Genomic DNA, 15967 nt, shown 5'->3' with positions numbered 1-15967 from the left:
CAAATATAATAAATAAAATTAATGCAAGATGTGTACTGAGTTGCTACCACTGAGAATACATGCCATTGTAGCGGTATTCTGAGGGTCTACCACAATAATACCCACCTGTGTAGTGAAGGTGCAGTGGATGTCCTACATACAACATATCGATTTGAGGTGGGTGTTTCACTTTTATTAAGCGAGTATGAGTTTCCAAAGAAGGTATTATACAGAAACTTGAACTTGAGCTTTTTTTACAATCTTTATTGGTTCTACAAACTTGGGTGGCTTCCACTGCTTTCCGGGCAGGTAGACATGTATGCTAGGGATAGAACATTAATTAGTCAATACTAAAAATGACTTGTTAACAAGAAAAACACCAAGTTACATTACTTCAATATCTTTCATGTCACCTAGCATATTAGGAACGAAGTTCACATAAAGGAAATGCCATTTATGTGTATCTACTATAAATTAGATTCAATTATTCCACTTTGGCCAAATAAGATATTACCATTATAAAATTTTTAAAGATTCTCAGATGAAATATGACATGTGAAATGTAGAGATTCTAATAAAATGATACAAAGCAAAAGGGCAATGGTTTCGTAGATTCCATTTTAGTTCTATATGCTTATTTTGTAATAATTATATCAGGCAAGCAAGATTGCTTCAGGGGCAACTTACCAAACGCTTATTAAAATTATTTCTGTAGGAAAAGCACACATCTGTAAGGCTGTGATTGTTACAGCATTCAGTCGAACCGTCTAGCCGTTTGTACGCTGAAGAGAAATGGTTTATTAAAATCTCTTATTTAAAAAAAGAATCCATTACATAGAAGTACATTTGTAATAAGAATTTTGCTTTCAAGATAAAAAGAATTAAGTAAAATGCATATGAATTCAGAAACAACTGTATAATTGACAGTTCAGCTTGTCAGCTACTCACTGCAGAGTTTGATTTTACATTATAAAAAGAGATACATCCAATTTGAAATCAAGAAGCATCAATTACCCTAGGTTAGTTGTCTTCATATAAACTTACCCACTTGTAAAGCTGGAGTTCCAGGGTCTCAGTAGGTTTTGCAATAGCTCCAGGTGGTCAAGCACAAATATCGAATGAGCCACTATTAGATGTCCTAACGCTGCTGATCCACTGATCCAATTTCACTACTGAACTCCTGTGCTGTGCTGTTAGCAGAGTGAGCTAGAGCAGGGAGTCCCCAACCCCGGGGCCGCGGACTGGTAGCGGTCCGTGGCCTGTTAGGAACCGGGTCGCATAGCAGGAGGTGAGTGGCGGGCGAGCGAGCGAGCGAGCGAAGCTTCATCTGTCGCTCCACATCGCTCCACATCGCTCCCCATCGCTCGCATTACCACCTGAACCATTACTCAAATTACCACCTGAACCACCACCCCTGCCCCCTGCCCCGTGGAAAAATGTCTTCCACAAAACCGGTCCCTGGTGCCAAAAAGGTTGGGGACCACTGAGCTAGAGGATGCCTAAGAGACTCTCATCCCTAAGGACATCCCTATTATATCAAATATCTATCCCACCTCCAGGCTTATCTTGAGGCTTTCCCCACAGAACCAGGGCAGCCCAATTTGACCCCACAGATATGCACATATTTGCCTGCATACTAGTAATCCAGTTACCATTTTTGGAAGATAAGAGAAACAGGGCAAGTATCCCCATTATTCATTTATTTTTTCAAGTTCTTTGGTAGACTGCTTCACTTGTGTCTAGGGTAGAATAAGGAAGCTAAATCACTGATACAGCTGGGACAAAAATATTTTTCCACGTATTTATTTTGGAAGGTTTCCTGCATTCAGCACATCAAACTTGTACAGCAAAATTGATGTGTGGGGACTTCCCTGGCAGTCCAGTGGTTAAGACTCCCAGCTTCCACTGCAGGGGGCGCAGGTTCGATCCTTGGTCGGGGAACTAAGATCCCACATGCCACGGGGTGTGGCAAAAAAAAAAAAAGAAAAAGAGAGAAAAAAAATTGATGTGTGGCAAGGACCAATTAAACTTAGAATCTTATATACCTGCTACCATACTCATATGTGCTGAAGAAGAGAGAGTAAAGTTATCCCCGATTTCCAGTACTACGAAAAGCATTATTAACAAGAGTGTCTTTAGGAGCACTGGCATGAAAATGGTTGTTGATATGCAATCTGACTTTATAAGGATTTTATATTTCAGGCAAAGGTTTTTGTTTGTTTTTAAATCTTTTCTTTTTTTCTTCTAGATCATTCGGTTAGACTGGATGTCCTTAAACACGCACTGTTGCCAACACGAAGAACAAAACAGAGGTGAAGTAAACTAACAGATGCATCAATTTCTCCTCTGCAATGGCTGGCTGTGTGGGTAGTTTTGCTTTCTTTTCTTACCATAATTGAATGGGTATTTAAATTCTGGGTGATGAGTAATATTTAAAATATGAAAGCAAACTGTGAACATCTAATGGCACAAACTTGTGCCTATAATCACTCATCAGCCCTAACGGTAAACTATAAGGTAAAAAGGTGTTTAGCATTAAAAAAAAAAAAAAAGATCCAGGCAAAAGCCCTCAGTATTTTTTCTCATCAGTTGCCAAGTCGCACCAATTTTCACCTCCTCATTATTTTTCTCTTTATTCCCACTAAAGGGTAGACTCCAGTTCTTTCTCACTTGACCCATTTGAAGAGAGTCCTAACGCATCTAGTTTACCACCTAGCTCTCATATGCAAACTTGTCCTATATACTGAATGCTTCAGATTAACCTTCCAGTGTAGAACTCTGAGAATGTAGCTCTTCTAATCCAAATATCCAAAGACTCTGCGCTGCTCCCAGTCTAAATGCCATAGCCTAAAACGTAAAGACTTCTACTTTTTTTTTTCAGTCACCTTAGCTCATACTCTTCTCTTGCTGAACCAAATTATTAGCAGTTCCCTGACCAACTTCTGGTCTGTGGCACCGAGGTTTATTTATATCGGTCTCCGGAAATTAAACTCACTGTTGAAGCCCAGCTCAAGAGCTGCTGCTATGAAGCCTGTCCTCATCTTTTCAGTCAAGACTGACTGCCATCAACTCTCACAACTCCCAATACTTTTTGTCATTAATTATATTTAACCTTGTACCGTAACGTGGGCATGGTCTAATTCTTCGATTAGACTGTGAGGTCTTTGAGGGAAAAGTTTCTCAGTATCTTATATAAGGTGAATAACTCAATATGCACTGAATACATAAATGGTGTTCTATGCCACTTGCCTTTGTATCAGTAATGATTTTTAAAAATTTACATCTGATGCTTGATCCTAATTTCTTCTTGGAGGAATGTATGCAATACAGAATTGAAAGTCAAGAATTTGATATCACTGTTGATATAGCATGTCTGATAATACAACAGCTTAAAGGGGCCAGGCAGGTATCAAATAAATGAAGTGGAGAGTGTGTGGAAAAAATAGGAAATGGTGGGGGCTGTGATGAATTAGAGAATATATACCTCGTTCTAAGTACGGTTAGCAGCCAGGCCACTCAACTTGGGGCCGAGAGTCAAGAGATCATCTATTTTATTCCATGAGAAAGAAGTCTGGACCCTCATGTGAAACCTTTTCTTTTTTCTTTTTGGCCATGCTGTGCGGCATGCGGGATCTTAGTTCCCTGACCAGGGATTGAACCCGTGCCCCCTGCAGTGGAGTCTTAACCACTGGACCACCAGGGAAGTCCCGAAACCTCTTAAATTTAAATATTGGCAGCCAATTAAGAATTTAAAAAATATTGTGCAAGCCAAACCATACACAACTGTCAAGGCTGGCTGGATTTGGCCTCTAGGTTACCACCAATTTGTGACCTCTAGGTCATGGCTTCTTCCTATGGTGATTAATCCAATTAAAACATAAACTGATGGCTATGGCTACCCTGACAGGATGAAGTGCCTCCTGACATACAGAATTTCCATTATTTTGTTATCATGTGAGAAATAAACTTGATATTTCTCTGTTTATCAATTAAAAAAAAAGTTGTACGTTTAAAAATGTATTTTATTTTAGAATCTTTTCTACTGGATCACGTTAAAGGACAAGTCACTTAATTTCTGTGACTCAATTCTTAACCTATAAGACGGGTATGCCACAGGTAATTTTCACATTAGTATACTGCTATCAACATGAGAGACCAATCCAATTCTACTTTGGAAGGCACATTCAAGACTGCAATGGGAGGTCCCAGAGGCATTCATGGGTTCAGTTTAACTCTAGGAAATTAGAATTCTCCCTTAAATCTCCTCAGACTGGGAAACAATTAGGGAAATTAAGATCAGAACAGTTTCATAATTCCATTACAAGGAGAACCTGCATATTCTGAATGTACCCTAAGATGGGCCCTAAGATACTTGTAGAAATACTCTAGTCTTCAAAGGATGGTCTAGACCAGAGGTAATTTTGGAATAAGGCTGGAAGGAAGAGACTTTTTCAATCTATAGTTCACAGTACTCACTACTTTCTACATCACTAAAATGAATTGAACAATTTTCTTACCCTAGCTTAATAAATATATAAATGTAACTAGAGTTCCAATACAGGCATGCAAACTTATTTATTCTATTTATTTATTTATTTATTTATGGCTGCTTTGGGTCTTCGTTGCTGTGCGCAGGCTTTTGTGGCGAGTGGGGGCTACTCTTCGTTGCGGTGCGCGGGCTTCTCATTGCAGTGGCTTCTCTTGTTGTGGAGCACCGGCTCTAGGCGTGTGGGCTTCAGTAGTTGGGGCACACGGGCTCAGTAGTTATGGCTCGCGGGCTCTAGAGTGCAGGCTCAGTAGTTGTGGCGAACGGGCTTAGTTGCTCTGCGGCATGTGGGATCTTCCCGGACCAGGGCTCGAATCCGTGTCCCCTGCATTGGCAGGCGGATTCTTAACCACTGCGCCACCAGGGAAGTCCCTTTATTCTTAGCTCTATGGTAGAATTTATACCAGCACCACCTACTATCAAGTAGTTAAAAAATTATAAACTCTCTTTCTCTCTTCAATTGGTGAGAGCAAAGAAACCTTGGATGATACCTTGATATTCACAGTGGGAGAACAGATACTTTTTTCTAAACATTAGAGAAGATTTGAGCATAAAAACAATCTGGGTACTCAAACTATGTGGAAAAGATTTCCAGAGTTTTCCTTTTATTATCTTAAACTAAGTCAGGAACGGTCTTTTCTCACTTCAGTTAAAGATGCATAAGACAGGACAATACCCCCTGTGCCAGGCAGTTTTACAGGTATATACCCTCATCTCCTTTGAACAGTAATATAGGCTATTCAAAGGGGATGCCTGTGTCTGGACTCATAGCTTCATTTTAGGGAGCAGCTGCCTTTAGTATTCAATCTCACTCTTTTTAAAATGCCATTCAAATGCTGGACTTAGTAGTCTTTCTTATTGAAGACAATGCTTCCAAGAAAGAAAAAAGGAATTTAGCTTTAGGCATGTATGAAGAGTATCCCCTCAAACTAAAGAAAGAGGATGCAAGCTACTTGTTAGAAAATAATCCCCAGCAAGAAACAAACTAGTTCTTGTCTGTAACTTTTAGTTTCATTCAAATCACTAAGTGGCATATGGATACACAGCAATCTTAAATTAAGCAGAGGCTTGAATATGAAGAGGGGAAAAGTTTGTTCTGTTCTGATGCAGAATGAAACCAGAGATTTATTCCAGGTACAAAGGGCTCTAAGCCTCACCCAGTGTCCTTTTTGGGGCTTCCTGGAAAGGCCATTCAATCTCCAAGGAGTGTGTGGGACAAGCTCCGCAGGCTTGCCCCATGTACCAGGGGCAGAGGTGTAATTCAACCAGCCTTGGTTCTGTTGGTGCTGCTCATAGTCTAGCAGGTTAATGTTTAAAAATCAAAAACGAAAGGACTGACAGAAGAAAAAAGTAGTTCCCAACAATTTCATAAAATGAATAGTCATTTCATGTAGATTAACCACATTTTTCTAATTTGCCAGAAATATACCTGTAAATATTTTAAGGAGAACATCTAGTCTGCTTAATTAATACCTTAATTAATTAATATCTTAGGGAATATCTTTAAAAATTTAAAATTACACCTGGGAGAGTCAGGGTATGAAATGAGGCCAGAAATGATTGGCTGGGACAGCTTATGAGTACTTTCACGGTCAGATTTTTCCAAGGTGGCTTTATTGTTTTCAAGTGGTATGAATTTTTAGAATTTTAATTATGTATACTGAATTCTACTCTAAATTGAATATGAATCACTTTTGGATTATGAGCTACTTTGTATTACCATATTTGGCTATATCTTTGCCCTCTATTCATAATGTAGGATAACAAAGGTCCCTAGATACATGTAAAATAACATCAATCCGTAGTTTTCTTAAATGTCCATAGCCACAGTGGTCAAGTCTGCCATTAAAATTAACCTAGTATATATTTTAAGTTACATTTACAGTCATTAAGATTCCTACAGTCTGGCTATGTACTCCATTTAAAAATGATTAAATGGGGCTTCCTTGGTGGCGCAGTGGTTAAGAATCCGCCTGCCAATGCAGGGGACACGGGTTCGAGCCCTGGTCCGGGAAGATCCCACATGCTGCGGAGCAACTAAGCCCGTGCGCCACAACTACAGAGCCTGCGCTCTAGAGCCTGCGAGCCACAACTACTGAGCCTGCGTACCACAACTACTGAAGCCCAGGTGCCTAGAGCCCGTGCTCCGCAACAAGAGAAGCCACCGCAATGAGAAGCCCGTGCACCGCAACGGAGAGTAGCCCCCGCTTGCCGCAACCAGAGAAAGCCCGTGCCCAGCAACGAAAACCCAACACAGCCAAAAATAAATAAATAAAATAAATAAATTTATATATTTAAAAAAAAATGATTAAATGGAGGTACGGGTTTATCAGATACAGTCATCATGTAAAATCAGCAAGTATCCTAATACAGTCGCTCCTACGGAAATGAAACATATATTGAAGAATTATTATTTTGGGATTGATTTTTTTATTAGTGTGGGAAGAGTAATATCTGCTTTGGGTTTTTAAACAAATACCTCCAAAATACAGCATATGATCCATAATAGTGAAATACTCAAAAAGTTAATAAGGAAAGAGTTTCAGAGTATTTCAAGAAAAATTTCACTTCCATTCTGTTTGCCGGAAAGACAAAACCTTAAACATCTGAAATGCAGATATTCTAAATAAAACAATCCTACTGGAGAGAGCTTTATTTGATTACGATGTCATTTTGGCTTTTGTAATTCAATACAGATTATACCAAATTTAGAGAAACTTGAGGAAAATGATAAAGGACTTAAGAAGTATGAAATTATGGATTATTCCTCTTACAGAAGAACACACTGTGGATTACACACCCAGTTGAAAAGATGCGATACATGGAAAAACATGAGATGCAATATGAAGTACTGAGTGCTACCTACGAGGTATTTTTGCCCCTGCCAAAAATGGATCCTGAATCTAATCAAGCCTCTGGACCTAATTACCATCTATAGGAAATTCGGGGGATACCGAACATGTTAATGATAAATTTGACAAAACAAATGACTCAGTTTCTTCAATAAATGATATTAAAAAAAAAAAGTCAGGGGGAATTGTTACAACTTAAAAGAGACTTAAAAGGCATACCATCCAACTTAAACCAACTATAAAAACAAAACCAGGGAAGAGTGTAGGTATTAGGAATTATTGTTAATTTTGTTAGGTGTGATAACAGTACTGTGGTCATGTCTAAAAGGTCATCATCTATTAAAGATATGCTGAAGTTTATGGATGAAATGACAGGATACCTGGGATGTGCTTTAAAATACTTCCCTCAAAAGTGGACAGGCTGGATAAAAAAAATGGCAAAATGTTGATAATTGCTGAAGCTAGGAGAAGGATACATGAGGTTTCATTTATACTACTCTCTCTCTCTTTTTTTTTTTTGGGCCGTGCTGTATGACTTGAACCCATGCCCTCGGCAGTGAAAGCGCAGAGTCCTAACCACTGGACCACCAGGGAATTCCCTGTACTACTCTCTTGACATTTATGTATGTTTGAAAAATGTTTACAATAAAAAAAATTCTTAAAAATGGGTTATACATGGAAGACTACATTTGAAAAAAAATTTTAAATCAGTTCTTACTACTTTGTCACTGTTGCACACAGTACTTTAATACAGTTATTCTTGATAATTAATCATATTTCTTAACCCCAGTAGATGTAGACAAGTATCCAGGCATTTCTTGACTTAAAGATGTAGTCTGTGAGCATAATTTGTGCTTTCCAGCACTTTCAATAATTTGGGTCCCCATAATTTTGCATGAAGAGTTGGCAGACTGATTTTTCAGAGCTGGAAGAGCTAAAAATAAATTCGGAAGCTTCTGAGAATAAACTTGCTTCACCCTGTCGCCTACTACACAGAACAACAGATGTGACTTCAGTGGGTATTTTCGGACACCAAGATGACTTCCTCTGGATGACTGCCACACAAAAAAACCCTACCCCAAATAGCTTTGGACATGCCACCATCCATACAGCACAAGGGTATTTAATTGCTGGAATTTAGTTAATTGGTTATGTTTGAGCTTGAATGCTGACTTAACACAAGTGTTTTTTAAATGCTGAAAGAATTAGATACTGGAGTTCTGAAAATCAAATATGAAATTAGTTAGAAGTTCAACAACAATATATAATAAACAAAACTTACATATTAGTATCTAACTTACCAAGAGAATGTTTACTAGTTTAAGCTTATTATTACTTTACTGATTTGTTTTAAAGAAGTTAGGACAAAATACATCTACAGACATGATCTAAGAAATAGCAAATGGCAAGTACTGCTGCTTGAAGCATTATATTATACTGAGGAAATATACACACCTCTAACTGGGAAGCTTAACTGCTGTAAAGTTGATGCACTTATACAGTAACCAATTTGGGGCTCATAGGCGATGGTATCTAGACATTCATTCCAATCTTGTACATTTGTAACAGGACAATCCTGTAGATGGGTGACAAGGTCTCCCACAAAAAGGCCTCTGGGTCCAATGGCAGGTGAGTCCTTGGGAAGAGGGCAGAAACAAATCAGGTAATGTGTGAAGACAAGCTATGATTAATCTGAGCAAATAATAAAGACACTGACTTAATTAAGTAGACTATTTTGAATAATGTAGAAAATAATCCAGCTTTGAATCCAAAATGTATAGTCCTAGAAAATTAACAAGATAACACCCAACAATTATAGTTACTTTTCATATTTCACTAAGATTTTGAATTTTTCACCAATGAAAACCAAACAAACCCCACTTGCCAACAGTTAAGATTAAAATGATAAACTTTTTCCCAAACCGCTAATTAAAATTTTTTGTGAAAGTAGTCATCAGAATGCCTTCATTGTCCTATATCATCAATGGATAGAATTATAAGACTTATCTAAACACAGTCTCAAATATGCAGACAGTACCGTCAGCACAATGAATACATGAGTACGTGAGGCAGTTGCTCACAAGGTAATTTTCCTTGTCCCAAAGTGTGAAGAGAAGACTTGATACCATCATAGTAGTCTAAGGGAGTGAAATACAGAGTTGAAGACATTCATTTAAACTCCCACGAAATGTTCTGGCTGGCTAGCCTACGTTCCATCTTTCTTACTTCCTAGGAGTAAAGACATCTGACTCAAAAGCAGAGTTATAAAAATAAACAGTAAAGGTAAATGATGCATTTAATCAACAAACTACAGGTAGAAAGTCTTGATACTATTCTTGTAATTCAGAACAGAAACAATTTTCAGTATTTTAAAAGAGCCAATGTAGTTCACAAAACTATTTCTTTGATTTGAAAGGATTACAGTAATTTCTTCAGGAGAAACTGAGCATTCTGTATATGAGAAGAGTTTGAATAAAAGTTCCTGACATAAAATGCTAAGTGTTACATCACAAAACCTGGTGAAAGAATACCCCAAGTAATCTATTTTTTACCTCAGCAACTTCAGTGATAAGCACCCCGACTCCAGTGTAGTAAAACGGCAAGAGAATTACAGGAAGGAGAACAAGAGCTAAAATACCCAGGAGTGCAAGGACGAAATTATGCCAGATACCTGAAAAGAGGGAAAAAAAGGAATAAGCTCAACCAGGGGCAGGGATGATATCATTCCAGGTAGTTGTACTTCATAATACTTAGGCATTCTGATAAATTAGTAAAGTAACCAGAAGAAGCTGTGAGGCAGATAGATCTACTTATTAGTACGGAAGACAGATGTTCAGTTAGAGGTTTCTTCCATTTCAGATATTAAAATCTAAAATGAGCATGTTAATACAGTACTAGGAAGACCACATGCTAATATGATTTAACACTATTAGAACCTATATTCTATTACATATATATCTCTATTATATATGTAAAGGTGTGTGTGTATATAATGAATAGAATATCTTCTACTTACTATACTCTTTTCTCAGAAAATGTATACATATTAATTTAAACATACTTGTGAAAAAAAAAACATACTTGTGATCTTTGAAAGGAACTTCAGAGCTATCAAATAAAAGTTATGATGAAGTAAAAAACATTCTTGCTGAACTGGGGTATGTATCTTACATCAAGACTATAACTATCTCTGCCATCTCTGCAGAGACAGTTAGGTGAACCCAGTGGCGTGCTGGAGCCTGCTCCCACCAGCTTGCCACAGCTGAGTGGGCCTCTTTAACCAACTCCTCCTTCAGGAACTTCAAGTTGGCGCCTTGAAATTGGCCATGGTGGGAGTATTCACACCACAGAAACCAGCAAATGCTACATATCAGAGCTCTCCACCCTCTCCTCCAGGGCTAGATGTTAAACATTCACTAGCATACCTCTAGATAACCCCCCCTCCCATACCGATCCTTGCCCTCTAGTACAGTTTTTCTCATAAGGCAGGGTGGAAGCACTACCCGCTCTCTGAGCAGTGTGATTCTTAGTTGTGCAGGTCTTGTCCCTTACAATACAGGATATATAGCATTCCCGACTCCATCCTCTGAATGTCATTAGTGTTCTCCAGTCACTGAGACAACCAAACAACTGCCCCCACCCCACACATTCCAAATATCCCCAGGAGGGTGACAGCACCAGTGGTTGAGGACCAGTGTTCTATAATGATAGAAACATAACTTAAAAGACATCTCCCAGACTCTCAGGAGGCTGAGTATGGCCATATGACTATGTTTCGGCAAAAGGATGCAAGTGGAAGTGATGGGGATTGTCTGACTGGCTGGAATGTAGCTAAACCTGAGTCCATGACGTAGAAGCTGCATGTTGGGAATAGTAGAGCTAAGACAGAAAGAGTCTGAGTCCCCCAAATCATAGAATTATCATATCAGCATTGAACTACTTACATTTGCAATGTTTTATGAGAGTTTAAGTCACTGTTATTTTTAGCTTTTACAGCAGCCAGATACCTAGCTAATATGGACCATATTCACATTGTAAAATGTTCCTCTAGTCCAGGACACATTGGGTAAACAATATTATCTGTTCTGCACACAGAAAGATCTTTTAAAAACACTAATGGTATCAAGCTATTTATCACAAACTATATTTTGCTTTTTCATTTATATATTTTGGACTTCTTTCTTACCTGCACATTCGTATCTAACCCATTTCTTATATCCACTACAGAGTAATCCATTTAAAAAAAAACATATTGACTTATTTATAAGGTTCCCTACTAATGATCACTTAGGCTGTTTTAACTTTTTCATACAATGCTGCAACAAACAGCTTTGCTCATATTGTTATGCATCTAATTAAGAATGCATCTCTGAGGGTATGGAAAATTGCACAGAAATGGAATTACTGGGTCAAAAAATACGTGCATTAAAATTGACCTCCAACAAGTTTGCATTATATTCTCCTAAGTGGCATATGTTTCCCCACCCTCTAAACAATACTGGATGGGATGCTATCATAACTTTAGACTGCCATCTGCTAGGTGAAAAGTAAAATCTCATCCTGATTTCTATTTCTTTAATGATGAGTGAGCTTGTACATTTTTCATGCTTATTAAATGGTTATTTGTATTTTTGTCTGAGAATTGCTTACTTCTATCCATTGTCAGTTTACATTTTTTGACTGGGTTGTCTTTTTTTTCTTAAACTAATTTATATATATTATTATTTGTAATACATACACTGAGGAATTTGTTCTTCTGTACGAGGTATTATAATCATTTCCTCCAGTTTGTTTGGCTTGGTTTATAGTTTTGCCTATGCAGACATTTTAAATTTTGGTGAGGTCAAATGTCTCCTTTTGTATTAAGCCTTTCCCAGTTCAAGATTATGGAAGACACTCACCTGTGTTTTCTTGTATTGTTTTCATAGGTTTTGTTTTTTTTTTTAAATTTTCACTCGAGGCATGTAGGTTCTTAGTTCCCCGACCAGGGATTGAGCCCATGCCCCCTGCAGTGGAAGCACAGTCTTAACCACTGGACGGTCAGGGAAGTCCCTAGCATCATTTAAAAAACAAAATTAAAACAAACAGAAAAAACCTCTAATTCTTTGACCCACTGGAATTTACTCTAGTGAAACTAATTAGGAATACAGCTATACCACCCCACCACCCTGTGGCTAGTCCCAAAACAATTTCACAAAATAATCCAGCCCCATTGATTAGATTTGCCACCATTACCATGTGCTAAATTCAACTTTCCCCTTAACCCCTCAGGATGGCCTAAATGCTTGCACCCTACCTCTCCCTTATCAGGATGACACCACCATATAACCCTGGCTTTTCTCATCCAAGCAACAGTCAGAGGGGCACACAGCAGCACTGATTCTTTGACTCTCTGGGAAGGACTCTCCTATCTCTTGTCAGGGATGCAGCTGGTACCAGACCACCCTGCTAGATTCCAGATTTGCCCATGACGGCTAAATTGCAATGCAGGTACCTTTATTTCCTTTATTTAAACAACCTCTTGTTCATTAATGATTTGCTTTTTGAGTATACCAAACAAATTTTTCTTACAATTTTTACTTTCTCTAGAGCAGGGTTTCTCAACAGTGGCACTACTGGCATTTTGGGCCAGATAATTTTTTGTTGTGGGGGACTATCTTGTGCACTGTAAAATGTTTAGCAGCATCCCTGGCCTCTACCCACCAGACGCCAGTCGTACCCTTCCTGTTTTCTCTATTTTCTAGGTACAATATTTATACAGGCAAGTTTTTGTCTTTCTTTAGAACAGGTATTTTATTTTTTGCTTTTTCTATTACAAGGGATGTATGTACCAAGTATTGAAAAGTCAATACATACACAACATATTCCACACCTGAGCACCACTCCTTAACTAAACAGGCAAAGAAATGACACTAAAAGACAGCACCTGGTAGTATTTGGGGGAAAATAAAAAGACTAAAACAAGTTTAAATCAACTACTACATCCCATCCAACATTCAATACTACATAATCCAGTGCGTCTAAAAGGTAGTTATGCAAAATGTGTTAATGTCAAAGAATACAGCCAAAATTAAGATGGCAAACCAAACCTATATAACTTTTTTTCAACAGGAAAATACTTTACATATGCATGTAACTGTCCTTTTTTTAAAGAAAATCTGCAAGCAACGTTATCTACTTCCAGAAAAACCATATATAGAACTACTAAACATATTCTTAAAAGTATAAACATGAACATTTAGAAAACCCAGAACTTTAAAAACTTATCATCAATAGATGAACTTCCTATTTAAAAGAATGTGAAAAGAAGTCCCATTTTTAGCACAGTTGTATAAACAACAGTCTTTTGATGTGAGCTTCATGAATTGTCCTCCTTTTGTGACCAAACATTACAAAAACATAACGTTTTTCAAACAGTATTACAGAACAAGACAGAACATCTTAACAATGTTACCTTATATAACTTACTTTTTTTAAACTTTAAAATTTTACTTTTACTAACCTATCAAAATCTGACCCTTAGATGTGTTAGAATCATTAAAAAGATTCTTTTCTAGAAACAGTACACACAAAAAAGGCATATTTGTTTCTCATCACATTTCTGGAAGATGCTTTCCGAGCCTGAAAAGTTTCTTCTCTCCTTTTTACTGTCAATTTTTATTTTTAGTATGTGTTAAGATATGAGATTTCAGGTTAGTTGACTGAGAAAACTTCTTATTACAGCAATCGAAGGGGCACACGAAGGGCCTGTCTCCGGTATGGATTCGCACATGGGTACGCAAATTGAAATCCAGGGAAAAGCGTTTTCCGCAGCCTTCGAAGGTGCACATAAAGGGCTTCTCTCCCGTATGCACCAGGTAATGACGTTTCAGTTTTGAGCTCTCAACAAAAGATCTGCCACATTCTGCACATACGTGGACCTTGGGACCATGGGTGTGCATATGTTTTCTCAAAGCGGAGTTATCCCTGAACATCTTCATGCAGCCTTTGTTAGGGCAAGCTATTGATCTCGGGAGCTCGTCTTTGGTTTTCTGGGGCTTCTTTCTAGTAAATTCTGCCACTTGTTTGGGATCTGAGAGGTCAACGCCAGGAATCCCTCCAGGAGGCAGCTTCTTCCCCATCACGTACTCTGAATAACCAAGAACTGGGTTCTCATCAGCCTGTCCAGTCTCATGGTCTCTCCTACTAGGCGCGCACCACATGGGGACGGCAAACTCGCCTTCCAGGGTTTTAACGTGCACCTGCTCCTGCTCCCACTTATTGCTGCCCACCTCAGAGCTGCTTCCCGCCCTGGCCTTGCCGCCGGCGTAACTACTCTTACCGCTGTGCTTCCTGCCGTGGCTGTCGGCCGAGGAGGACGTGGAGGGTGACAAGGGAGCCAGGGTCTCCTGGATGCAGTAGTCTTCGTCGGCCAGGATGACCGTCTTGTTCTCCAGGTTGCTGACCTGCAGGTGGTCAGACTGGTAGTAGCCCACCGCCTCCTCCTGCATCCGCACCATGACCATTTCCTCGTCGTAGTCCCCTTGGTTTGGGGTGCTGATAATGAAAGGCTGCAGCGCGATCAGAGACGGATGGTGCTGGCCATCATGGACACCGCTGCCGCTGATGTCCTCGTACTCCTTGGCTGCCTCAACCGCCATGGTCTCCTCAGGGACGGTCTCCACAGGGACGGCCTCCACAAAGACGGTCTCCACAGGGACGGTCTCCTCAGGGACGGTCTCCACAGGGACGGCCTCCACAAAGACGGTCTCCACAGGGACGGTCTCCTCAGGGACGGTCTCCTCAGGGACGGTCTCCACAGGAATCTGGTGCAGCTCCACAGCATCTGCGTACACCTCCGAGTTTTCTACGGCGATGTAGAAAGTGTTGTTTGAGGCCATGGCCGAGGGCTTTTCTGAGGCTTTGGCTACTGGGCAGCAAATGGCTGACCGGAAGGCCGCGGAAAACAAAGGCTGTGGGAGAAAAGCCCGAGCTCCAGAGGAAAGAGAGGGCGCTGCCGGTCCCGGACACGGAAAACGCAGAAGACGTGGAAGCTTCTAGGTGCGTCTCGCACATGCGCTTTGGGGCACCCCCACCCCCCACATACGCTTTGCGTCACCACGCACACGTGCTTTGCGTCACCCCCGCACATGCGCTTTGGGCACCCCGCACATGCGCTTTGGGACCCCCCCCCACACACATGCGCTTTGGGGCACCCCCCCCCCCACACACATGCGCTTTGGGGCACCCCGCACATGCGCTTCCAAGCTGGGGGCACCCCAGCAGAGTGCGCGACCATGCTCATGCCCACGCTCACGCGCTCGTGCGTGCGGCAGCCCTCCTGCCACTGCATGCCTCTTCACTCAGCGCGCCAAGCTATTGGTTTTTTTGAATACAGCAACCAGGCTCTACAGAATTTTTCTGTATTTCATTTCCATTGACTTTTGTGTCCCGCCCCCTCGCCCCCGCCAGGTATATAATAGTATGGGGGGGAAGGCCTACTCCTTTCTAATATTTATGCTTTTTTTTCTTATTTGATTGCAGTGACCCACATTTACAGGCCATTTTTAATAGTATCAGTGGAATGCTTGTCCTGTCCTTTAACAGGAAT

At 39.9% G+C, this 15967-nt stretch overlaps 1 protein-coding gene across 2 annotated transcripts in view; it reads right to left on the bottom strand.

The window, feature by feature from the left end:
* The window catches only part of LOC118888654 (membrane-bound transcription factor site-2 protease), a 37902-nt gene that overhangs the window by 3461 nt on the left and 18474 nt on the right, over positions 1–15967 (bottom strand). Inside the window, exons 6-9 of one of the 2 annotated variants that reach the window (XM_036839957.1) lie at positions 9930–10048; positions 8833–9013; positions 667–761; positions 106–301 (exon numbers count right to left, since the gene is read on the bottom strand). In XM_036839957.1, coding sequence (XP_036695852.1) covers positions 106–301; positions 667–761; positions 8833–9013; positions 9930–10048 — 591 coding nt within the window. Of the gene's footprint in view, positions 1–105; positions 302–666; positions 762–8832; positions 9014–9929; positions 10049–13160; positions 15224–15967 lie in introns of those variants that run through there. The other variant, XM_036839956.1, reaches the window with a different exon arrangement.

Source organism: Balaenoptera musculus, chromosome X (assembly GCF_009873245.2).
Source record: "Balaenoptera musculus isolate JJ_BM4_2016_0621 chromosome X, mBalMus1.pri.v3, whole genome shotgun sequence".
Lineage (NCBI taxonomy): Eukaryota > Metazoa > Chordata > Mammalia > Artiodactyla > Balaenopteridae > Balaenoptera > Balaenoptera musculus.
This window is presented reverse-complemented; position numbering and strand designations above follow the sequence as displayed.